The sequence below is a fragment of the Entelurus aequoreus genome, linkage group LG17, assembly GCF_033978785.1.
Source record: "Entelurus aequoreus isolate RoL-2023_Sb linkage group LG17, RoL_Eaeq_v1.1, whole genome shotgun sequence".
Lineage (NCBI taxonomy): Eukaryota > Metazoa > Chordata > Actinopteri > Syngnathiformes > Syngnathidae > Entelurus > Entelurus aequoreus.
Window position 1 is genome coordinate 34,624,548 of NC_084747.1, and position 25,181 is coordinate 34,649,728.

General features: G+C 39.3%; 2 protein-coding genes across 3 annotated transcripts in view; one reads left to right on the forward strand and one right to left on the reverse strand.

The window, feature by feature from the left end:
• The window catches only part of hsd17b4 (hydroxysteroid (17-beta) dehydrogenase 4), a 50,405-nt gene extending 30,270 nt beyond the window's left edge, over nucleotides 1-20,135 (reverse strand). Inside the window, exons 1-8 of the mRNA XM_062025544.1 lie at nucleotides 19,972-20,135; nucleotides 18,938-18,991; nucleotides 15,976-16,083; nucleotides 12,308-12,367; nucleotides 12,004-12,025; nucleotides 11,874-11,920; nucleotides 4,307-4,391; nucleotides 410-597 (exon numbers count right to left, since the gene is read on the reverse strand). Of these exons, the coding sequence (XP_061881528.1) occupies nucleotides 410-597; nucleotides 4,307-4,391; nucleotides 11,874-11,920; nucleotides 12,004-12,025; nucleotides 12,308-12,367; nucleotides 15,976-16,083; nucleotides 18,938-18,991; nucleotides 19,972-20,023 (616 nt within the window). The 5' untranslated portion in view covers nucleotides 20,024-20,135. The remainder of the gene's footprint in view (nucleotides 1-409; nucleotides 598-4,306; nucleotides 4,392-11,873; nucleotides 11,921-12,003; nucleotides 12,026-12,307; nucleotides 12,368-15,975; nucleotides 16,084-18,937; nucleotides 18,992-19,971) is intronic.
• prr16 (proline rich 16) overlaps nucleotides 20,136-25,181 on the forward strand; it is a 66,001-nt gene continuing 60,955 nt past the window's right edge. For both annotated transcript variants that reach the window (XM_062025545.1, XM_062025546.1), the window contains exon 1: nucleotides 20,136-21,061. In XM_062025545.1, coding sequence (XP_061881529.1) covers nucleotides 20,924-21,061 — 138 coding nt within the window. In that variant the 5' untranslated portion in view covers nucleotides 20,136-20,923. The remainder of the gene's footprint in view (nucleotides 21,062-25,181) is intronic.

Genomic DNA, 25,181 nt, shown 5'->3' on the forward strand with positions numbered 1-25,181 from the left:
ATGTCTTTAAAGGAAAACTGCACTTTTTTAGAATGTTGCCTATTATCCCTTATGTAAGACACACCACACAAAATGCACCCAGGAAAGAAGTTCTGGTAATGTTTAAAATGACCAAAAATACTGTAAGTAGACTATTAAATGTTATCATAAATGTGCCTGTTACTACATTACATTGTTGGTGTTTTATTTAGCGGGCTTTATGGGCAAAATAGATGAATCCCCATTATCTGCATTGTTGGTGAAAAGACATATGTTCTCGTCTCACATTGGGATTGTGAGTGATAGGCAAAATAAAATAAAAAAAGTGCAGTTTTCCTTTAAAATATACTAATTGCGCCTGAAATAAGGAGGTCTATTCATGTTGTAAGTAAATGGGCTTGTAATAAAGTTTTATGTACCGGTAGCTTACCTGGAGGCATAACAGTCTCAGTGAGCCGTGACCCAGCAACAGGAGCAATGGTGTTGCAATGGATGTTGTACTTGCTGCCCTCGATGGCCAGGGTATTTGACAACCCCAGTAAGCCCAGCTTAGCGGCGCTGTAGTTGGCTTGGCCGAAGTTGCCGTAGATGCCTGCGGCCGAAGCAGTCATGATGATTCTGGACAGAGAAAAGTTAGCATTGATGTAGAGTGACAGGCATCACACTGAAGTCAATGGGAGGGAGATTTTATTAAATGATGTATGACTTGACGGACAAGGTATCTGAGGTCAAAGCTTGGTTAAGAACTTCACCTTGTTTTACTTCATATCCAGACACTATTGATTTGGAAAGTCTGAGGTTGACAACTTATTATATGTTACCTGTCTAACCTCATTAAGATTTTGTGTTTTATGTTGACGCAAAAACCCTATTGGTTTTAAAGTATTTATGACAAGAAGGCCAAGGATGTCGAAGTCAAAAGTGAACTTACGCCGTCCTCCTTTCTCATCTTTCTTCCACTCATTACAACTGTTTCAATCTTCAAACATCTGATATGTACAGTTGAAAGATTTTTTATTGTTGTAAATTTTTTATAACATGGGACAAGCGGTAGAAAATGGATGGATGGATGGATGGGAGACATACGAAATAATTGACATACTGTTTACCTCTCATCTGGTACTCTGGAGCAATAAACAGATTTAAGAGAAGAGAACAGCATAAAAAACTAAAAACAAGTGTTTCTGCAAAACTAGCAGAGGTAGTCCTTAATTTAGTGGGTGGGTTACTGTCCAGGGAGGGGGCAGAGAGGAGAGGTAATGAGCCGAATTCAGCTTCCTGACACCCTGTCGTATAAAGCGGTTTTGTGAGCCCTGCGGCACGTGCTCAGAGGCACCGATACCTTCTCCCTGAAGGCAGGAGGCTGCGGTGACAGTGAGAGGGGTGGGAGTTGTCACTAGCATTGCTGATGGCTATGCGGTTCAGTTAGGTATTAAAAATGTCAGCGAAAGTGGGAGAGAAACTAATGATCTTGCTGGCTGTGTTTACAAGCCGTTGCAGAATCTTTGGCAAGAGACTCTGCAGCCTCCATACCACGCAGTGATGCAGCCAGTGATCATGCTTTCAAAGGGGCCTGGGTAAAAAGGAGCACATGACAAGGTTTGGGACTTTTTCTCTCTTCAACTTGCAGCGAAAGTAGAGAAATTTTGGGGCATTCTTGGCCAGCAATATGGTAGAGATCCTCGGAAATGTGCACCCCCCTGGAGTCATCACTGATCAGTGGGGGTGCCGCAGTGATCTTTTCTGAAAAAGCTCTTTGGTCTTCCCCAAATGGAGGAAGAGATTATTGTCTTCACACCACTGGGCCCACCTAACTCGTGGAGTTGGCTTCGTCATTATTGGAGATGAGGCCCACCACGGTTTTGTTATCCGCAAACTTATGTAGTCAGTGCTGTAATTTGGCACACAGTTGTGGGTCAGCAGTGTAAAAAGCAGAGGCCTGAGCACACACCCGTGTGGGACCCCCGTTGCTCAGCGAGATTGGTCTCAGATTAAAGGCCGGCAACTCACACATTTTGTGGCTTCCCAATCCAGCACGGAGTTACAAAGAAGTTTTGTTTCCCAGGTTTTTGTATGAGCTGCTGGACAATGACTCTGTTAAATGCTGAACTACAGTCCATAAACTGCATTAGCACAATATGGATCCATTAAATTCAAGTGGGTAAGAGCAGAGGAGATGATGTCGTCCGTCGATCTGTTTGGCCTTTATGCAAATTGAAACGGGTCATTGGAAGGGGAAGAATGGCCAAATGTTTTGCATGATCAGCGGCTCAAAGCACTTTATAATAATGAGAGTCAGTGCTATGGACTGGTAGTCATTGCAGCTCTATGGGCTTCTTCGGGACTGGTACTATTGTGACGACTTCGAAACAATTAATGGCTCAGAGAGATGTTAAAGATGTCCGTAAGGATATCCTTGATATCCTCAGCACAGTCTATTAGAATACAGCCAGGTGTATTGTCTTCATGGGTTGATCCTGGAAAAGGTCCTCATCACACTGGCTGTGAACACACACACACCGTGCTCTCCCGCAGGAGGGGTGGTCTTTTGTTCGGGTGTGTTGTTATGTGACCAGAGAAGTCAGGGAGATGCAGTGTCGCATGTCCAAGCAGGGGTCTTATAGTCTGTGAGGGTTTGAATGCCTCCCGAAAAATTTAGTTTGTCCCGAGTGTTACTGACAGTTTTCAGGAAGAGCAACAATCCTATTGATTTTAGGGGATATTTGACAAAAAGGCCAAGGACAAATAAATACTTGTCGCCTGTCTGCTACTGACAAACATCTAGTATTGGTTTGTCGAGTCCAGATCCATATTGGTTTTAGATCATTTGACCCAGGTTAAAGGTCAACAATCTTCAAACGTTTAGGAATTATTTTTCTTTGTCACAGAAAGTGCCCTATTGATTTAAAAAAATGTGCAGTGAGATGAGATACGACAAATATTTAACGTTTTGATTACTGTTCTATGTCAGGACAGGAACCCTATTGATTTCAAATTGTTACAGCCCCATGAAACATCACTGTATACATTTTCCCTGTCATGTTATATGACGTGAAGGAGGTTAAATGAGCCCTAATTGCCTTTCATCTTTAAACTAGCCCTCATTACTCCTACAATTATTAAATAATGTTTGTTCTTTGTCAATGGCACAAACCCAATTGATTTTAAAATGGTTTATGACAAGATGGATCAGGTGGTCAGGACCAAACATCAAATTAGCATGTTTCTAATTACTTCTTTATCAGATACAAGCAATATTTCCCTTTTTCAGAGATAAGAGCACCTCAAACAAGTAAGAGGCCTATTGATTTGATAAATATAGCAGGTCTAAAGATGCTTGAAGTAGCTGGAATCAAAAAGTCATAGCAACTCAACCCATTAAAAATTTTTTTCACATTTTCTGTTATTTGAGTGAAACAATGTTTGTGCTATTTGACTTAAACCTATAGTTAATTACATTTAGATTTGGAGTAAAATTAATATATTGAATAAATTGTTCAATTATTTACTTTTAGTGCACAAAAACAAAGTTAACAAGTACGACGTAATCAAACAAAATAACCACGGCACCAACAGTGACTGTGAAAAGAATTGAACATTTTACCATTTCACCATTATAGTCTAATTAGTGACAGAGCAGCAAAAACATTGGAAAAGGTTTGCCATAAAATTTAATACGAAGAGCCCTGTCATTTATTAATTGACATGTTACATGCGCCACATTGTGCAAAATATGGCGCTCCACGGATCGTGTGGACTGCACAGCGCAGTGTTCTGTGTTATGATAATTAGGTGCAAAATTACTAAAAATATGTAAAATGTAAAAGTCAACAGAAATGTTGTCAAGTCACCACCAGATTAATTTATCCTGGGTTATTAGCCTGGTCTGGAGCAGGCTCGGTGCACAGAATAAATCACCATGGTTACCTGTCAGAATTAAACTTGACTTGCTTGCATCATTCACCCAGGATAACCAATATCCAGTTTAATTCCTTTTCCTGGTTTAGTAGTTTAGTCCTCTGGTTAAACCTAAGAGCTGCATAGCCAAATTTACACATTTTCTTTTTTTTGTCTGAGATGATTTGCATATCAATATCAAATGTGCTGTCTGAACCTTCTATTATGATGCACTTTCTTTTCTCGTAACAGCATGAAACCAACTGAGGTCACTACATTAGGGAATAGCAAGTGACTTGATTCATGTACAGCATTACTACTTGAGGCTCAAACACACTACATTTGATGCTGTCCAATTCGGTTGTATAGAGCAGGTTTCTTTTAAGAGATGCCATGCACTACTACTAAATTATGATGATAGCTGCCTTACCTTCCAAATTTTTGTTTTTTCATGTGGTTCCAGGCAGCACGGGTCACCAAAAACGAGCCTCGCAGATGAACTCTGTGAATAAGGTCTAAAGAGCACAGTTGTGAGCAGTTATTAATATTTTCACAAATCAGTTATATCCCAATAAAACTACCAATGGGTAATCAATTCAGATACAGTGACTTAAGTAGGAATTAAAAAGTTAGAACAGTAGTATTTCTAATCGCTATCAATAAAGCGGAATTTTTTTAATTTCATAATATTTATCATTTTTAATTATTTTAATTAAAATAACTTTTAATCTTTTAAAATCTTGTCTTTATTTATTTTGAAATTACATCATATATATATATATATATATATATATATATATATATATATATATATATATATATATATATATATATATATATATATATATATATATATATATATATATATATATACTAGTGTTGTAATGATACCAATATTTCTTGGTACCGGTACTAAAATTATTTCAGAACTTTTCGGTACTTTTTATTGTCATAAATGGTGTTTGTCCTTTTTGTGTTGAGATGTTTAAAAAAAACAATGTTTAAAACACATTTATTTAAAGCTAATTAATTGTCCGTTCATGGTGTTAAAAACAATACAATTATTTGTCTAGGGTACACTTATGATGAAAAAGTATATACATCTGCGATTATCGCAATTAAATTTTGAGTTAGTTCTAAACAATGCGATTAATCGCAATACTTTTATTATCGTTTTACTGTGTATATATATATATATATATATATATATATATATATATATATTTATTAGGGCTGTCAAAACATATATATGTATGTATATATATATATATATATATATATATATGTCTTAATTAGATTATCCAAAAAATAGTGCTCGATACCGTGGTAGAGCGTAATATGTATGTGTGGGAAAAAATCACAAGACTATTTCATCTCTACAGGCCTGTTACATGAGGGATTTCCTCAATCCTCAGGAGATTTTTTTTTTTGTTTTTGTTTTTGTTTTTTGTTTTTTGTTTTTCTCCTGAGGATTGAGGAAATCCCTCATGAAACAGGCCTGTAGAGATGAAATAGTCTTGTGATTTTTTCCCACACATACATATATATATATATATATATATATATATATATATATATATATATATATATATTAGGGCTGCCAAACGATTAAAAAATGTATTGCGATTAATCGCATTGTTCAGAATTAACTCAAAATGTAATCGCGATAATCGCCGATATATATAGTTTTTCATCATAAGTGTACCCTAGACAAATAATTTTAACACCATGAACGGACTAATAATTTGCTTTAAATAAATGTGTTTTAAACATTGTTTTTTAAACAGCTCAACACAAAAAGGACAAACACCATTTATGACAATAAACAAAAATTGCCTGATGTGTGTTGGTTTCTTGCCAGATTTTGTATTTTGTATAAATACATAATTTCTATTTCTTCTTTGCTTTCTAGCTAATATATTCTTATACAATAGGCTTTTTACCTGGAGAAGACGTAGAGGATGACGATGTCACGGTTATCGTCAACCGCAACTTGCCTCGATTTTTACGTCACAAATACTGCAGCGAGCGTAATCTGCATCGGCATCACATTTGGAAAAGACGAGCCACACTTTAGAGCGTTTTCTATTTGGCATGGTTGGGTTTTGGTCATGAAACATTGATGAGTTGCAAGGTTACTAAGAGCATGTCCGCTTCGAAATCGCCTATTTTCCTTTCAAGTGCTAATTCAAACAGATGTGACGTCAAGTGCAACCCAGGCACCGCTAGATTTTACGTGAATCGTTGCCCGGTGGTACCGGCTGGTTTCGGTGGGTGCCAAAAAAGTACTGGATCCGGTGCCCAGCCCTAGTGACAAAGCATGATCGTAATAAAATACATTTTAATTTTGTAAATGTAGTAAACCGGATGTAAAGCATAGCACTTTTATTTTGAAGCAGGAAAAGTGTGTGTTTGGTTTGAGAAAGTGTCTTGACATGTGTTGATGTTGAATCGACTGTTTGCAATAAAAAAAGTCTCCTTTCGACTTCCTGCTGACCGTCTTTCATTTCTGTTGAACTCTTATGTCATCTTACTTACTAAATTAGTCACAGTAACAATCTAAATGTTATTTTACCTGAACCGTAATCTGAACACGGAAGTGAAGCACCACCCTCCTGAACGACGCGTGCAGTAAAGTTTCCCCCAAGGGTCAAAATGGACACGTGTGCGTTAATCACCCATTAAAAACATTTGTGCCGTTATTGAAATTTATAGTTAATGCGTTATTATCGCGTTAACTTTGACAGTTGATAATAACGCGTTAACTATAAATTTAAATACCGGCACAAAGCCTGATTAACGCCAACACTTCATTTTTTGCCCTACTGCCGTGACGTAGCGAGGGGAACTTGGCTACAGTTGACTTGCTTAAGATGAGCCACAAGCGAGCAGAAATGGACAAAAAAAAAAAAGTCTACCTCAGGGGTAGGGAACCTATAGCTCTAGAGCCAGATGTGGCTGTTTTGATGACTGCATCTGGCTCTCAGATAAATCTTAGCTGACACTGCTTACATGATAAGTAATGAATAATTCCGCTGGTAATCACAGTGTTGAAAATAACCACGTATCAACCAGACTACAAAGCCATCAGCAAAACCATGCAGCACCAGAAGTCGCATTAATGGTAAGATAAGAGACTTATTCTACTCTAAAAATGTTATTCTTACTTAAAATGCAAGCATTTAGTTGTATTCATTGTTAAAAAATATTATACGGCTCTCACGGAAATACTTTTTAAAATATTTGGCTTTCATGGCTCTCTCAGCCAAAAAGGTTCCCGACCCCTGGTCTACCTTATGGAAATATCAGGTTCAAAGCCATGGTATGTTGTTCTACTGACAACAAAGGACTCTTTTTCACCGTGAGAAGACCTGCTGCGTGCGTCGTTCTAGAGGTGGGTGGAGCTTCACTTCCGTGTCCAGATTACGGTTAAGGTGCAGTGATAACATAACATTTAGATTGTTACTGTGACTGATTTAGTAAGTAAGATGGCATAAAAGCTAAACGGAAATGAAAGACCGACGGTCGGCAGGATGTCGAAAGGAGACTTTTTTTTATTGCAAACAGTCGATTCGACATCATAACATCTCAAAACACTTTCTCAAACCAATCACACACTTTTCCGGTTTCAAAATAAAAGTGCTACACCATGCATCCGGTTTAACTACGTTTACGGTTTCTCCTTAATGTACGGGCTTCGTATTAGCTGCCACACATAACAAAATAAAGTAATATAATGTACTGTAGCGTCCAGAAGAAAACAAAGTCTCACGTTCTTTTTCGCTTTAATGGCCAATTTTATGCTAAAAACAGGTCCAATTCCAGAAAGTATTTCCTCCGTGCACAAACCTCTGCCTCCATGCTTTACTCCCAGACAAACAATACTTGTTATTTCTCCGCTGACACGGTGTGTTCGAAGACCATGGGAAAAAATTACCACCATAGAACATGGACATACACATTAACACTAGACATACGCACGCGGTTGTCTGCCCCCGCAGGCAGCGTGTCCGCGCTGAGGACGTATTTTAATATATTCGAGATGTACCCGCGGACAGTGATCTTCACAATTTAAGATGACACTGGCGGCTTTTAATGAGAGAAAGGCTCCCAGCAACGCGAAGTAAGTGTGACATCAGGCTCTCCGCGGCTCGCTTTTCGTCACGAACATGGGGCGACAGAATCTAAACAGAGTCTCTAAACACAAGTACAGTCACCAGTAACACCAAAAATAGATGCTAGATTTGTTGCCAATCATTTCATTACAGAAAAAGTGACTAAAATTATTGGAGAAATCTCTATTAAAAAAATAATAAAAACCTCAACAAAGTACATTGTACAAAGAGCAGCAACAATTCAAAAATAAAACAAAACAATATTATGTAAGAAAAATATATGTCAATACTATACCTAATAATAACCGATTTGTTTTAAATGTATATTCACATCCCTTTTTAAAGAATATACAGTATACATCATAGCAAACCATGCGATGACTTCATATTGACCATGCCCCCACCGCCACAGGTTGTTTTGGCAATTTAGGGGAAACCCTGACCTTAACAAAATAACAATGTCTTACATTACGATCATGCTTTGTCAGAGATGTTTTGTAATGTTATTCTGTGATATTTGCACCTAAAGAAATGCTGTACATCAGTTTAAGAATATGGGGGATTTTTCCGGCTGGCTGAAATATTGTGTAAATTCTTTTATAACATGTTCTGGTGGAGTCCTCAATTACAGAATGATTAGCAGGCTCAATATTACATTTTATTAATTAATAGAGAAGGTTAAAACATTGTCATGCAGCAATATAAAGCCACACCCCATGAAAATGATCCATCTAGGGTACACTACATAATGATGAAAGTGTATACTAATATATATTAATATATACATATACATATATCCCCATGAAAGTATAAGCTTTTTGTTGTTTTATTATGACTCTTACAATTCTACAAACTTAGTCTTGCAAAATGACTTGATTTTCATCAAATTTGGACTTTATTTCTTGTAAAAATGTATATACGGTATATATTTTTAGAAATAACATGCCTTTCTACTTGCAAAAAAAGTTGTGGTACTCATAGTATCACAACTTTAGTCCCCTAATATGTGAGGGTTTTCTTGTTTATTGTGCTTCTATTATCGCAAATGTTTTACAGTTTTTCTTACATCTTTATATTTGAGAAAAAATAGTTTTACTTTTTATTTCATGTATTTTTTATATTAGAACTTAGTTTATATAAAATGACTATTAGTCTATTATACTGTGACCCCGTTTTCATAATGTTAAAAGTTTATTTTCTCGCAATAATGTCGCAAATTGTTTTTTATATACTGTATATTAAAACTTTCTTACTTGTAAAATCAAGCGTTTTTGTTTGTAACCTTACAACTTTATTTCCCTTTAATTAAAAATTTTTTTGTTTTATATTATTGCTCCTGTCTCATGAATCAACATGCTTTTTTATGGCTCTGACAATTTTAGAAATTAATTTAGTCAAAATTCCAACTCCATCCATTCTTCCATCCATCTTCTTCCATTTATCCGAGGTCGGGTCGCGGGGGCAGCAGCCTAAGCAGGGAAGCCCAGACTTCCCTCTCCCCAGCCACTTCGTCCAGCTCCTCCCGGGGGATCCCGAGGCGTTCCCAGGCCAGCCGGGAGAGATAGTCTTCCAAACGTGTCCTGGGACTTCCCCGTGGCCTTTTACCGGTCGGACGTGCCCAAAACACCTCCCTAGGGAGGCGTTCGGGTGGCATCCTGACCAGATGCCCGAACCACCTCATCTGGCTCCTCTCGATGTGGAGGAGCAGCGGCTTTACTTTGAGCTCCTCCCGGATGACAGAGCTTTTCACCCTATCTCTAAGGGAGAGCCCTGCCACCCAGCAGAGGAAGCTCATTTTGGTCGCTTGTACCCGTGATCTTGTCTTTTCGGTCATAACCCAAAGCTCATGACCATAGGTGAGAATGGGAACGTAGATCAACCGGTAAATTGAGAGCTTTGCCTTACGGCTCAGCTCCTTCTTCACCACAACGGATCGATACAGCGTCCGCATTACTGAAGACGCCGCACCGATCTGCCTGTCAATCTCACGATCCACTCTTCCCTCACTCGTGAACAAGACTCCGAGGTACTTGAACTCCTCCACTTGGGGCAAGATCTCCTCCCCAACCTGGATATGGCACTCCACCCTTTTCCGGGCGAGAACCATGGACTCGGACTCGGAGGTGCTGATTCCCATCCCAGTCGCTTCACACTCAGCTGCGAACCGATCCAGTGAGAGCTGAAGATCTTGGCTAGATGAAGCCATCAGGACCACATCATCTGCAAAAAGCAGAGAGCTAATCCTGCAGCCACCAAACCAGATACCCTCAACGCCCTGACTGTGCCTAGAAATTCTGTCCATAAAAGTTATGAACAGAATTGGTGACAAAGGGCAGCCTCGGCGGAGTCCAACCCTCACTGGAAACGGGTCAGACTTACTGCCGGCAATGCGGACCAAGCTCTGACACAGATCATACAGGGAGTGGACCGCCCCAATCACACAGTCCGTTACCCCATACTCGCTGAGCACTCCCCACAGGACTTCCCGGGTACACGGTCGAATGCCTTCTCCAAGTCCACAAAGCACATGTAGACCGGTTGGGCAAACTCCCAAGCACCCTCAAGGACCCTGCCGAGAGTATAGAGCTGGTCCACAGTTCCACGACCAGGACGAAAACCGCACTGTTCCTCCTGAATCCGAGATTCGACTATCCGGCGTAGCCTCCTCTCCAGTACACCTGAAAAGACCTTACCGGGAAGGCTGAGGAGTGTGATCCCACGATAGTTGGAACACACCCTCCGGTTCCACTTCTTAAAGAAAGGAACCACCACCCCGGTCTGCCAATCCAGAGGTACCGCCCCCGATGTCCACGCGATGTTGCAGAGTCTTGTCAACCAAGACAGCACCACAGCATACAGAGCCTTAAGGAACTCCGGGCGGATCTTGGCCACCTCAGGGGCCTTGCCACGAGGAGCTTTTTAACTACCTCAGCAACTTCAGCCCCAGAAATAGGAGAGCCCACCACAGATTCCCCAGGAACTGCTTCCTCATAGGAACACGTGTTGGTGGGATTGAGGAGGTCTTCGAAGTATTCCCTCCACCGATCCACAACATCCGCAGTCAAAGTCAGCAAAACACCATACACGGTGTTGACATTGCACTGCTTCCCCTTCCTGGGGTGGCGGATGGTGGTCCAGAATCGCTTCGAAGCCGTCTGGAAGTCGTTTTCCATGGCTTCCCCGAACTCCTCCTATGTTCGAGTCTTTGCCTCCGCGACCGCTGAAGCCGCACACCGCTTGGCCTGTCGGTACCTGTCTGCTGCCTCTGGAGTCCTATGAGCCAAAAGAACCCGATAGGACTCTTTCCTCACTTTGACGGGAGCGGGTTCTAGGATTACCGCCACGACAGGCACCAACCACCTTGCGGCCACAGCTCCTATCGGCCGCCCCGACAATAGAGGTACGGAACATCGTCCACTCGGACTCAACGTCCAACGCCTCCCTCGTGACATGTTCAAAGTTCTTCCGGAGGCGGGAATTGAAACTCTCTCTGACAGGAGACTCTGCTAGGTTTCCCAGCAGACTCTCACAATGCGTTTGGGCCTGCCAGGTCTGTCCGGCATCCTCCCCCACCACCGCAGCCAACTCACCACCAGGTGGTGATTGGTAAAAAATTCCAACTTGATTTTCTTAAAATTTTGGACTTTTTTCTTGAACAATTGTATTTTTTTAACATTAAAACTACATCACTTGTAACATTGTGGGTTTCTACTTATAATATTCCATCTTTATCCCCCTTTAGTCCCTGTTTCTTGTTACACCATCACTCTATTCTCGTGAAATGGTGAGTTTATTTCTTGTAATATAAAACCAATTTATTCTCTCAAAATTAAGATGCCATCCAATTCAAATGTATGAGGGTTATTGATATTATTTGCTTACCCCAGTCCAAATCACTTGTCCTGGCAAATGATCGGTCACGAAGTATCCTAACAAAGAGAAAAGGAAGTCTTTGGTGCCATGATCAAAATGTTGGATGTTCACTTTTTTTTCCTCAAATAAAACAACTTACCCAGCATTGTTGACAACAACATCTGAAAAAAAAGATTGGATACCAGATGTTGCACAATTTAATATAAATTATGACTTACATTTACATTATTAATGAGATACTGTACATTCTAGACGGAGCTGCAAGGACTGTCAGCGTAGTAAACAATAACATTGACAACAGCTCTATTCCACTAACAGTGAGCGAGCCTGTACTAAAGCACAACACTAAAACTGGTTCATTCAGAAGTAGGCTAGCCATGATTAATGTTATTGATCCCCTACCTGTTCTCTTCCCGCTTTGAACGATCGATTAGCTCACTCACCTATCCTTCCAAACGTATCCAGAGCTGCTTGAATGAGCTTCTCTCCATCTTCCACAGAGTCTATGCGTGCAAGGCCGAGGCCACAATAGTGTGGGGAAAAAAGTCAAACTTTAAAAATTTGCAGCATGAGTGATTTTCTATGTAAACTGACAGTTATAACAGAGAAGATAATACACTTATGAAAATAATGCACAAAGCAGGATAAAAAGCAATTACTTTACTTTTTAGATGATCATTTTTATGGACCGCAGTACATCATTAAAATTGTAGATACTTGGAAATGATACACGTGGGGTGCATCTAAAACAGTACCAACTTAAAAAATACAGAGATTTGTTATTGTAATTTATAAATACTATTAAGGATATTTTATTAATGCTAACAAATATTTAACAAAACAAGCTGTAATGTGGTCATCCGTGTTGAATAAAGCATTTGGCTTTCCTGCACAACAACTAAACGTATAGTTTCTGTCATGAAAATCGACAACAACAATAGGTGGATTGGACCAACAATCACAATATTTATTATTCAGATTTAACATGACGTAAGTTTATTTGCACAACCCCGTTTTTGTAGTTATATTTAGACATAGCAACCACAAAAAAACACAATAACTAATGTGATCTCTTGTCCTTCATTTTTGTTTAGTCCTGCTATCAAACACTAATATGGTAGAGAATACATTTGACTGCATCACAGAAAGTTTCTCAAACAAATCAAATGTTCAAACAAACATTTTGCAAAGTGATTGCTGCAGACACAAGCGGTCTGATTGTATTCCACAAGATGATGAATGTGATATTTTTAAGAGCCATTTCCTTCTACGCACTTTCGTTTCTTTCCCTGACTTTATTACCTTATGAACCACTTCTTTCAGGACTCAATGAAAGCTCTTTCCTATCTTTCACTGGAAGAACCAAGAACAGAACAGCAATACAGCATTTTCTGCTCAAATTCTACACTCACTCGTTTTAATGCTATACTCAAGCTGCTTGACCATCGTGTGGATTCAGCCCGGAAGAAGAAAAACGGATATGATGTCATATGCAACCCTTATATAGACATATTTTTATTTCATCTGTTCTCTTAAACCATGAGAGATAACATAAACAAGCTGATGGTGTTCTTGTCATATTTTTAGAAGTTATGATTTTGCCACTAATATTATTCTTGGGTGGCATCATAACACACTAGATCAGGGGTGCCCAAACTTTTTGCCTCCAAGGGCCAAAGTGAAAATGTGCCAATGGACCGCCAAACACAGCGATTTTAAGCATACAGTCAGGCCACGAGTGAGGAGTTTAGAAACATACCACCATTACAGAGTAGTATCAATTAGGGCTGCACGATTTGGAGAAAAAACCTAATTGAGATTTTTCTGTACTAAATTGTGATTGCGATTCAATTTGCTATTTTTATACGTAAAAATGGATAAAACTGCAAAAATAACGAGGGTAGGAAGACATGTAACTTTTAGACTGTCAATCAACATATTTTTGCCTCAAGGTGCCACACAACAGTATGCAATAATTTACTTAATAAATAATATTTAATATGTTTGGCTTTATGCAGACAAGCGCAGAGTTTTTTCTACATCATGCGCTTAAACCAAATAAATAATCGATAAAAAAATATACATTGATTATAATGTAATCATAATATATATAATAATGCAAGTAACCATTTAAAAGTATATACACTTTTATTTATCATAACTATACAATTGTTTACCATTGTACTGTAATTGTAAGGTAAATAACTTTGTTATCCTATATAAATAAACAAAACATAAAATGGACTCTTAATTCCGTCAGCAAAAATGTAATTGTAATAAATATTGAACAGCTTTAAGTGCATAGTTTCCCAGTTGGAAAAACAAGTTCGGACGTTTTCTTTTTGTTTATTGCCTTCATGTCATCACGGCATTTGCACTCATTTGTCTGTGTTAATAGGTTAATAATGCCCATCCGATTGGAAGCTGAAATATTACCAAAACGGAACATTTGGCTTTGTCATCATATTTTTCCTCCTAATTTGTGTTACTTTGCGGCTAGTTGCGAGTAGGGATGCTGTCTATCTGTGCTTCCTGTGTGTAAAGCTGGCGCCCTTCTCTCTGCCCACCAAGACAAAGATTTTAAATGACTGAAAAGAGGGGTCACTCTTAATTTCATTGTTAAACACACGCGCTCAGGTGCTGAGAGCGATGCACAGAGTAAGACGTTTTTCTCTCTGTTTACAGCGAAAGACGATCAAACGCGAGGCTCAACAATTCTGATTGGCCAACATATCTGTTATTCAAATGCTGGTGACAGTGAAGGGGAAAAAAAAAAAATCTACCTCTTGCGATTACGTGGTCGCTCTAATCAAAACTTTGATGTCAATTTGATGTCGAGTAATTGTGCATCCCTGGTATGTGGACTGTGAATGTTTGTCTGTCTGTCTGTGGTGGCGACTTATCCAGGGTGTACCACGCCTTCTGCCCAAATGCAGCTGGGAAAGGCCCTAACCCCCGCAACCTGAGATGGACAAGCGGTAGAAAATGGATGGATGGACGTCACTAAAGGCTCAAATTCCTAACTGCCTGTTCGGAGAAAGTTTGAAAGAAGACAAGATTAAATATCTTCGCCATGCCTCCATGGTTTGATATTACATTTTCGGGACTTATGAGGATCCCAATACACAGGTATTAAAAGGTAAGAAAAGTTGATTTTGCATAATAGGACCCAAAACCGGGTCAAATGAAACAACTCGGTGGGCCAAATTTGGCCCCACTTTGGGCACCCCTGCACTAGATAAATAAATAATGTAATCCTACAGCTTTTTAAATCATTATTATTAATTATATTTTCCAGAAAACTTTAAATTGAGATTTCAAAGTCCAGATCAGTAATTTAACCAGCATTTTAAAAATATCCTTTAAAAGTCGCACACAAACTTTGTGAACCGTGTTCTGGTTACTCAGTACAATACATTACAATACAATTAGTTCACAGGTCTTAATATTACTACTACTACTTATTATATTTTGCATCTGCTAACAGTTAAGAACGTCAAAGTTTTGCTTACCACATTGTTTGTAAATGAAGTCCCGGTTATGATAGCCACAGTTTGACTCAAACAGATTAGTTAAATTCTAACAGAATTCTATATCGATTTTTGTGGTTTCAGTGTATTATGTAACTAGATGATCAAGGTAATCTGCTTTTTCTCGCAGGATATACGGGGCTGCGTGGCATAGCTCTGATGGTAGAGTGACCGCCCAGAAACTTGAAGGTTCCCAGTACGAATCCAACTCTCGTCCTACAAGTCACTGCCAATGTGTCCTTCTGCAAGATACTTCACCCACATTGCTCCCAGTGCTACTAATATTAGTATACAAATTAGTGTGAATGTTTGGTGGTGGCCAATTTGCAGCCACATTTTCATCAGGGCAGCTGTTGTTACAAATGTAGCATTCACCAATGTGTGAATGTGGAATGAATGAATGATGGGTTCTCAATTCTCACTGTAAAGCGCTTTGAGTGTCTAGAAAAGTGCCTAATAAATCTAAACCATTATAAATAGACTAACTGCCTTAGTTGAGGCGCCATATTGACAAGGTAAACATAAACACAGATAGTGACAATGCTGGAAGACAAGAAGGAGGCTAGTCCAAATCTTCTCACCGTAGTTGGCCACTGCCTTGCCTCCCTCGGCTCTTATCTTCTCCACAACCTTATCAGCAGCTGCAGAACTCTTTCCACCCCCTTTAGTGTCTGCCCCAAGGTCATTCACTTTAATGTAGTGAGAGGAAAGAAAAGATTAGCAATAAATGGGCGAGAAGTGCAAATCTCCACCGGTGATTAGAGGAGTTTCGCTAAGCCTCGTCATTCAGTTCAAGGGCAAGTTCATCCCTGATATTTAGATGTTTACAGCTTACAGCATGTGCGGATAGGCTGAGCCTAAATCACTGTGTCAATCAATACAATGGTCTACAATGTGCAATGATTTATCCTCTTAAATTTGAGGATGCGGCAGAAGATCACAAGCGTGCCACTGTGACATACAGTATTAGCATAGTAGCATGATGCGTCCCCGCTTGACTCAAGCTTAGCAGCCTACTATGCAAATTACTACTCCTTTACAGTTAAGGAGAAGGCAAAGCTTAAGAGTTGAGCTACAAAAGACAGCAGGCTGATGATACCCAAGAAAGAAGAAAATAATGACACTACTGTATGTACTCAAAATTTTTAAAAATGCACAATATACCCAATATTATGAGCGAATATCAAAACCCTGCTGGAAAAAAAGGTAAAATTAGGAGAAACATTGTATTGTCACAATAGTACTGCTGTATTACAACCACACATGTCACTATTATTTCTTCATGTATCTATGTTTAGAAAAAGTCCTCCCCTTAATTATCACATAGTTGTTTTCCTCATCAAATGTTTATTTTAGAGATGTCCGATAATGGCTTTTTTGCAGATATCTGATATTCTGATATTGTCCAACTCTTAATTACCGATTCCGATATCAACCGATACGATATATACAGTCGTGGAATTAACACATTATTATGCCTAATTTTGTTGTGATGCCCCGCTGGATGCATTAAACAATGTAACAAGGTTTTCCAAAATAAATCAACTCAAATTATGGAAAAAAATGCCAACATGGCACTGCCATATTTATTGCAGTCACAAAGTGAATTATTTTTTTAACGTGCCTCAAAACAGCAGCTTGGAGTTTGGGACATGCTCTCCCTGAGAGAGCATGAGGAGGTTGAGGTGGGCGGGGTTGGGGGCCCGGGGTTGAGGTGTGGGGGGGGTAGGTGGTAGCGGGGGTGTATATTGTAGCGTCCCGGAAGAGTTAGTGCTGCAAGGGGTTCTGGGTATTTGTTCTGTTGTGTTTATGTTGTGTTACGGTGCGGATGTTCTCCCGAAATGTGTTTGTCATTCTTGTTTGGTGTGAGTTCACAGTGTGGCGCATATTTGTAACAGTGTTAAAGTTGTTTATACGGACACCCTCAGTGTGACCTTTATGGCTGTTGACCAAGTATGCCTTGCATTCACTTGTGTGTGTGAAAAGCCGTAGATATTATGTGATTGGGCCGGCACGCAAAGGCAGTGCCTTTAAGGTTTATTGGCACTCTGTACTTCTCCCTACGTCCGTGTACCACTCCGTAAAGCGGAGTTTTAAAAAGTCATAAATTTTACTTTTTGAAACCGATACCGATAATATCCGATATTACATTTTAAAGCATTTATCGGCCGATAATATTGGCAGTCCGATATTATCGGACATCTCTAGTTTATTTATTTTCTTGTAACATTCCCACTATATTATTTTTCTTGGCATGTTAGATAGAACCTTATAATTTATTTTCTTGTCGTATTTGTTCCCTTCAAATTACACGTTTTTTTGTTGTTGTATTGTGCGTTGTTTTTTTATTCTTGCAATAGTAAAAAAAATTCTCACAAAACTATGACTTTACTCTGCTAAAATTATGACTTTTTTGTTTTATTTTTTATTACAGCTTAACACTTGTAAACTCATAATATTGTAACTTACAGTATATAGTAGGCTTTATATTGTGAATTTATTCTCAGTTATACTCAATTTTTACCTAAAATAAACAATGGAAAATTGGAACTTTATTACCTTAAACTGCTGTACTAAAGTTTTACGTTGTTTAATGTCACATATTTATTCTCGCAAAATTATGACTTTATTTGACCTTTTAATATTACAATATTAAAGTTGTAATTTTTTACCTTTATTTATTGAATCCAAATGATTGAAATTCAATTATTTAGTGCATTGGCAAACAGCTAAAATTGTGTACAAAGCAAACTATAACCTGCTACTCAATTCTTCTCAAGAAAAGTGGAGAAATAAAACCTCAGAGAAAAATGTAACTGAAAACATTTGTATGATCGTACAACACTTAAAACCTTTAACATATCAGTATGTGGAATTCAATTATGGAATGGGTTAAGAAAAAAAGTCAAACAATGTACTAATATGATCCAGTCCAGTTTAAGAAACTGTTAAAACTAAAAGTGTTTACAAAGTACAAGGGAGAAGAATCATGATAAATGTCTTGAACTGACTGAACATAAGATATTATTAATCTCATTAGGTGAATCATAACTGACTTAACTATTTTTTAAGACAACTGTTGTATTTGAAATGCTTGATGAAAATTATGTTACAAGTGTTACAAAACAGGAGGTAAACATATGCGTTAGTAATTGCTATGAAGTGGGAAAGGGGTGGATTAAATACGCTTTGCTTCTTCCTACTTCTTTTCGGGCATGTTGTATAGAGAAATAAAAAATGTGTGATGTATCATATTGAAATGTATATATGTTTGATATAAACTTCAACCAAACAACTTTGTTACCTCTACAATGTATACATATGTAAACATGTGATGTTCCTCAATGTAACTTAGTTACGCCTGTAGGAAATAAACCAAACCATTAACATATCTTTAGTCTCTCTTGAAATAGTTCAACTCTATTCTTATAGTTCTATTTTTTTCTCACCATATTTGTTTTCTCTTTCCAGTGTGGCTCCAACAATATTGTACTAAAATGCATGTATGCACATCCAAAATAACAAGAGTCCATGCATATTTACCTACAACAGAGGCACCTCTTTCAGCAAAAGCCAATGCATATTCTTTTCCAAGGCCTGCAGACAATAAGATACACAACATTATTATTTGCATTTTTAACAAGAGTAAACACACCCACAGTGATTGTTTTGTTCTTGCAGCATGCACCCTTCACACACTTGGCTTGGTTGCACAAGTACAGTACTTTGAACCCCATGTTCGACTGGAAACGATATCTCTCGGCGGGTTGCTCATTAGAATTTCTACGAATCCGTTACATGACTTCTAAATGTTATGCCGTTTGAATTTATTAATGGAAAACCCCCAGAGATGCAGCGTCTCGTTTTCAAGGGGGACCAAAGACATGTAAAATTAACACAATACAGTACAACACAGGACAAGTTACACAACAAACAATTACAATCATTAAAGACAATTTTGCTCAGATACCTCTCAGCTCACACAACTCTCTCAGAATATACAATATTTACAATAGAATAACATAATGCAGTAAAATAAATACAATATTATTACATTAAATTCCAACCAAGGGTATACTACATACAGTGGCAATCAGTTTTAAGATAAACAAAAAGAGACATTTTTAAGGGACCAATGGTTGATAGAGAGACAGGCAGATGATTCCAATCAAAGCTCTTTAAGCACAGTAGGGACAGTAAATGTAGGATATTGAGAGTGACTTTGAGGGTAGGGTGATGTAAAGGGCACAAGAAAACATTTCAAATATGCTGGTAGATTAAAATAAAATCAATAAATAAAATAAAAAATCAGGTGGTCCATTGTTGGATTGTTTACGTTTTTGTTGATATGCAATATCGACACTCTTGCAAAGCAGCAATATGATCAGCTGACACAAGACAAAATACATGTTTCTAGAATGCTGTCACAAACATTACATTGTTGACATGGTCGAGTAAATAATCACGACAAGCAGGTTAGCATTCTAAGCTAACATACTTATAAGAGAGTATGCCTAGCGTTAGCATCGATGACAACCAAGCTAACAGCCAGTAATGTCGACACGTTTTAATTCTACCTCCTCCGGCGCCTGTGACGAGCACAACTCTTCCCTCATAGGACAAAGACATGGCGTTGAGAAGTTTATTCTTCGTCTTAGGAGCTGGACCACCCTTGACACTTGGCGTTGTGAACTTCTGAAACGAAAGTTCTACTTCCGCAATTTCCAGAGGGCGGTCTTACGAGTAACCAATCAGAAACCAGAAAAATAATACACACACGGATATTTATTATTTTAAAGTGATATTTTTTGTTTATTGCTTTAGCATTCTGAGATGTATGAGTAATACGGGAAATAGAGTGGCAAAACAATTGGCGAGGGAGCGAAATGCGTGTGGAAGAGGAGGAGAGAGAGAAGAGCATATTCCTCACCTCGGCGCGGCTTTGCTGGCTGTGCTCGCTCAGACTCTCCAAGGAAGCTGCGATGGAGACACGATGAAATGGACCGGAGGACAGTGGCTGGAATGCCGTTGTCGTGACGGGACGTTTCTACAACGGCGAATGCGCTTTTTGGGAAGTCAGAAAATGTGTCCTATTTCAAAACGGTCGGTGGATATGGAGCAGTATTACTACACGGGTAACTTCCAGTCGGTTCTTTTTCCTCGTGGTTTTCTTTACAAAATGTTTAACACGACGCTGATATAAGATATTCTCGGCTGTGTGTTTTGCTGTTGGTGGTGGGGTAGATTGTTAGAAAAAAAGAGCAAAACAAAAAAAAAAAACATTTTTTTCATTCATTGGTAGACAATATGACACGATATTTACATCGAAACGTTGTGTGTCGGACGCCAGTGCGCATGCGCGGTATTGGACGGCGTTAGCTCGCCTGCCAGCCAGCCAGCCGTCCTGCGATGTAGGCGCGCAAGTGGAGGAGAAGAAGGCAAACACATTGCAGCGTGGACATGACGACAAAGTGTCAACAGCGCGGCGTGAAGAGAATTCCACTCAGCCGGCCATAAAAGTGTCAAAGCATGTCCGGGACAGCGGATGCAGACGGCGTGGAGGGAGCAGTCTCCAAAGTGCAAGTGAAGAGGGAGATCAAGACCATCGTGGAGAATTTGGAAACCATCCTTGGGGACCTCAAGGATGTGGCCAAGGAGCTCAAAGAGGTAAATGTTGCGCACACTCTCACAATATGTTTGTGTTCATAGTGGAGATGTCAATTAACCTCATCACTATATGGGCCTGCCTATGATACATAAACAGACTTTGCTCCGCCCCCTTTTCCCCTGAAAGACGGAGTTGTGAAGCCCAGACATGAGATGGAAATAAGTTTCTCCCAGTCAAGACGGGGCATATACGCTTCTTTATTTGTAAGACAGTGCTGCATGCTGATTGTGACCAATGTACAAAAAACATGTGAACAAATAGTGGATAAGCCTCCTTATGAATCTCACACACAAGCTTTGAGGAATTGTATTCATTTCTAAGAGAAGCGTGGGTTTTTACATCCCATTTCATCATAGTCACAGTCTGCGACCACCTGCCAGCTCAAACTGCACCTTTTTATTCCCATCCGCTGCTTTATCTTCATCTCTCCATTCTCCGCCACTCATCTTCCTCATTTTTCCCTCTGAAACTCTAAGAATCGTCTTTTGCTTTTATCTCAAGTAACTTTCTCCCAGCAGGCAGGCAGCAGGGATGAATAAGACCAAGAGAGCATTATAATCTTATTTTTCTCCCCTCCTCTCACTTCTCATTTCCCCTCTTTGTTGCTGGCAGGAAATTGCGCAGAGGATCATTTATTCGGACACCACACAAGCTGAAAAGATGCCTCGAGGGGGCCATTGCTATCAATGCCAGTGTTGGCCTATAATCCGTTTGAAATGCACGTATCTGTTAGACAGGGGGCTGAGGAGGCACCCTGCTTAGATGCTTGGCACAGACCCGGATGGTGCCTGGCCTACAGCGGCGGCTGCACACTGGGATACTGCGCTTTACGTCTTGCACGTGTCCCAACAAATTATCAGTTTAAGGAGCATGCAGAGAGTTTTAGCGCCATTACATTCGCTTGCCCTGCATTATATTATCCTCCTTTTTGGCTCTCTCTCATACTGTTTCTCCTTTCCTTGGCCTAAACACAAACAGGCTACAATTTGCATCTGAAGTCTTCAAATGAAGGCGATGATGTAGGCCAGACTATTGTAATATGCAATAACTAATCCAAAAGCTACCGGAAGACCTCATAGACAGAAATATGGCAAGACTTTATGTTCCTGAAGAACACAGTGCCCTCTTTAATACTTCAATCATACCATAATTCATCTGACCTGGCAGGAAGACAGGCAGACGTAAAATGTTCTCTGTATTGTCGTTTGTATCTCTAGGGTTCAAAAGCTCCATTCATCTCTAGAGATGCTCCTATTTTTCAAAATGGCAATGATTTTGCAGACTAATCGCTGCGGTGTGCTCAAATGCAAACAGGTTTTCTTTATTCAAGACTTTGCATGATATACTGCGTGTGGATTATTACCAAAAGAAAACTTGCAAAAACCTCCAGACAAATAGCAGTGCTTCCCTGGCAGGGAAATGTACTTATTTATGATTGTTGATTTTGACTAATAATGTGCAAAAAAATAATGCAGACAAATAGTGCTGCTTTGCTAGCATATGAATAAAGTTAAAGTACCACTGATAGTCACACACACACTAGGTGTGGTGAAATTACCCTCTGCATCTTGCACATGTTCCACCCCCCGGGAGGTGAGGGGAGCAGTGAGCAGCAGCAGTGGCCGCGCTCGGGAATCATGTTGGTGATATAACCCCCAATTCCAACCCTTGATGCTGAGTGCCAAACAGGGAGGTAATGGGTCCCATTTTTATAGTCTTTGGTATGACTCGGCCGGGGTTTGAACTCACGACCTACCGATCTCAGGGCGGACACTCTAACATAAGCTTCCTTAATTCAAGACAGTGCATGATATTAGGCGATACCTCACTGAACTTGGCAATAAGAAGAAAGGAGACACTGAAAAAAATATAAATAAGGGGAACACTGCCTGGCCAAAAAAGGTCACCGCCTAATTTAACTACCGGTAAGTAAATGGGTAAAATTATCCCATTGAATGATTAGGTGATTGTATTGGCAACAAGTTTGGGGGCATGTCCCCTGCCCTTTTAAACATCCAGAAATAATGTCAAGCTATTGAGTGGAGAAGTCAAACAACAAAGCCAGCTGAAAAGCGGCCGCTCAGGCTGAAGCTTGTGCCCTAGCGGAACTGCACTTATTTTTGGAATGTTGCCTATAATTTTACAATCTTTATGTAAGACAGGAAAAATATGTTTTCCTTTTTTTATGCATTCTAAATAGTATATAAATGCGATCAAAAGTCTGCTTACAATGGAGCCCATGGGAGTCGCTCTATTCTGCCTATAAAACCATAAAAAACATCCAATCACCTCCATTAAGGTGTCATATATATGCTGTAGTTATACATGTAATGTAGTAACGGGCACATTTATAATAACATTTAATATTTAAGTATTTTGCTAATTTTAGCATTAATTTCAAAATTGCATCACAATGTTCGCTTTTTAAAAGCCAACAAACATAATAAAACATCACTTACTATACAATGTCTGCTGTCAATAGGATGCAGTCTGATAGAATGTTGTTATAGTCCCGTATTGATAAAGACTCATAATCCTAGCAAAGAAAAGAGAGGTGGAACAAAGCGTCTTTTCGTGTCATTCTCGCCATTCCCAAGTCTAAATTGGCTGTCAACATGTACCAAGATGTCAGAATACGTCCTCATCCTTCTATTAAAGTGAGGGGCATGATTTATGATCTACAATATAATTCTACAAACAAGGAAGCAGCCTACCACTCGATGATGTCAACATAGGAACACAAGCTCGTTATCACGGCGCCGCTAGAAATAGTTTGCCTGCGTTAGCGCTTATAATAACAATGAAACCAATACTGGGTTAATATTCATGTCGCAAAATGTAAATGATGTATTGTTTGTGGGTTTTGGATGGTTATTTATTGGATTTTATGGGCGGAATAGAGGACCTCCCATTGGTTCCATTTTAAGCTGACTTTTATTTAGGTTTACTCATTCACGAGTTAGAATGCATTAAAAAAAATATGTACATACATCGTCATGTCTTTCATAATAATTGTGGACAATAGGCAAAATAAATTGCAAAAAGGTGAAGTTTCCCTACAAGTCCGGCCACATGCTCGTTGATTGGCTTTCTGGGGCTGCCTTCCTGCCAGCGGTAAAATGCTTGACAGCACGCAGCAGCTGACCAATAAGCGGTCAGATGCGAAGTAAGAGCGAATTTGACTCCACGCGGCAATATGAATCACAAACAAGACAATCAAAAAATCAAAACAAGAGTAGTCTAGTGCGCCACTCAAAGGTAGTTACGTTGTTGACTAAGACTTGTGCAAACCAAATAAGTACTCAATTTTCATTTGAAGTGTTTTCGATTCCTGGTTGCAGCGGTCATGGTTCAATTCCTAAACAGTAAACTAAATCATAATGCAATCTTGTAAAAAACTAAATGAAGTTATTTATTTCATTCTGTTCATTAAGTTATGTCTTACAAAAAACATTTTAACAAATTGTTCCATCCATCTTCTTCCGCTTATCCGAGATCAAGGTCGCGGGGGCAGCAGCCTAAGCAGGGAATCCCAGACTTTCCTCTCCTCAGCCACTTCGTCCAGCTTCTCCCGAGGGATCCCGAGGCGTTCCCAAGCCAGCCGGGAGACGTAGTCTACCCAACGTGTCCTGGGTCTTCTCCGTGGCCTCCTACCGGTCAGACGTGCTCTAAACACCTCCCGAGGGAGGCGTTCGGGTGGCATCCTGACCAGATGCCCGAACCGAAATCAGTGTTTTAAAATTCATTGTAAAAAATGTCAGTGTATAAAAAATCAGTTAAAAAAAATTAAGTGTTAACACATTCATTGTATAAAAATTCAGTTGAAAAAAATTCTGTGTAAAAAAATCTGTGCATAAAAAAAATCAGAGCTCAAAAATTCAGTTTAAATTAATTCCGTGTAAAACAGCAGTGTATAAAGAATCAGTGTCGAAAAATGCGGTGTTTCAAAATGGAAGACTCACTTCTGGTAAATTAAGAAAGAAGCAATCGATCCTGTCTCAGAAACAGCTAATGAGGTGTCAAGTTTGAAGTCACATGACACGGGTCTTGCAAAAGAGCATAAAAAGGCAGCTATTGGCATAATACAACATAATTAACATTTCAATGCAGCCCGCTGGA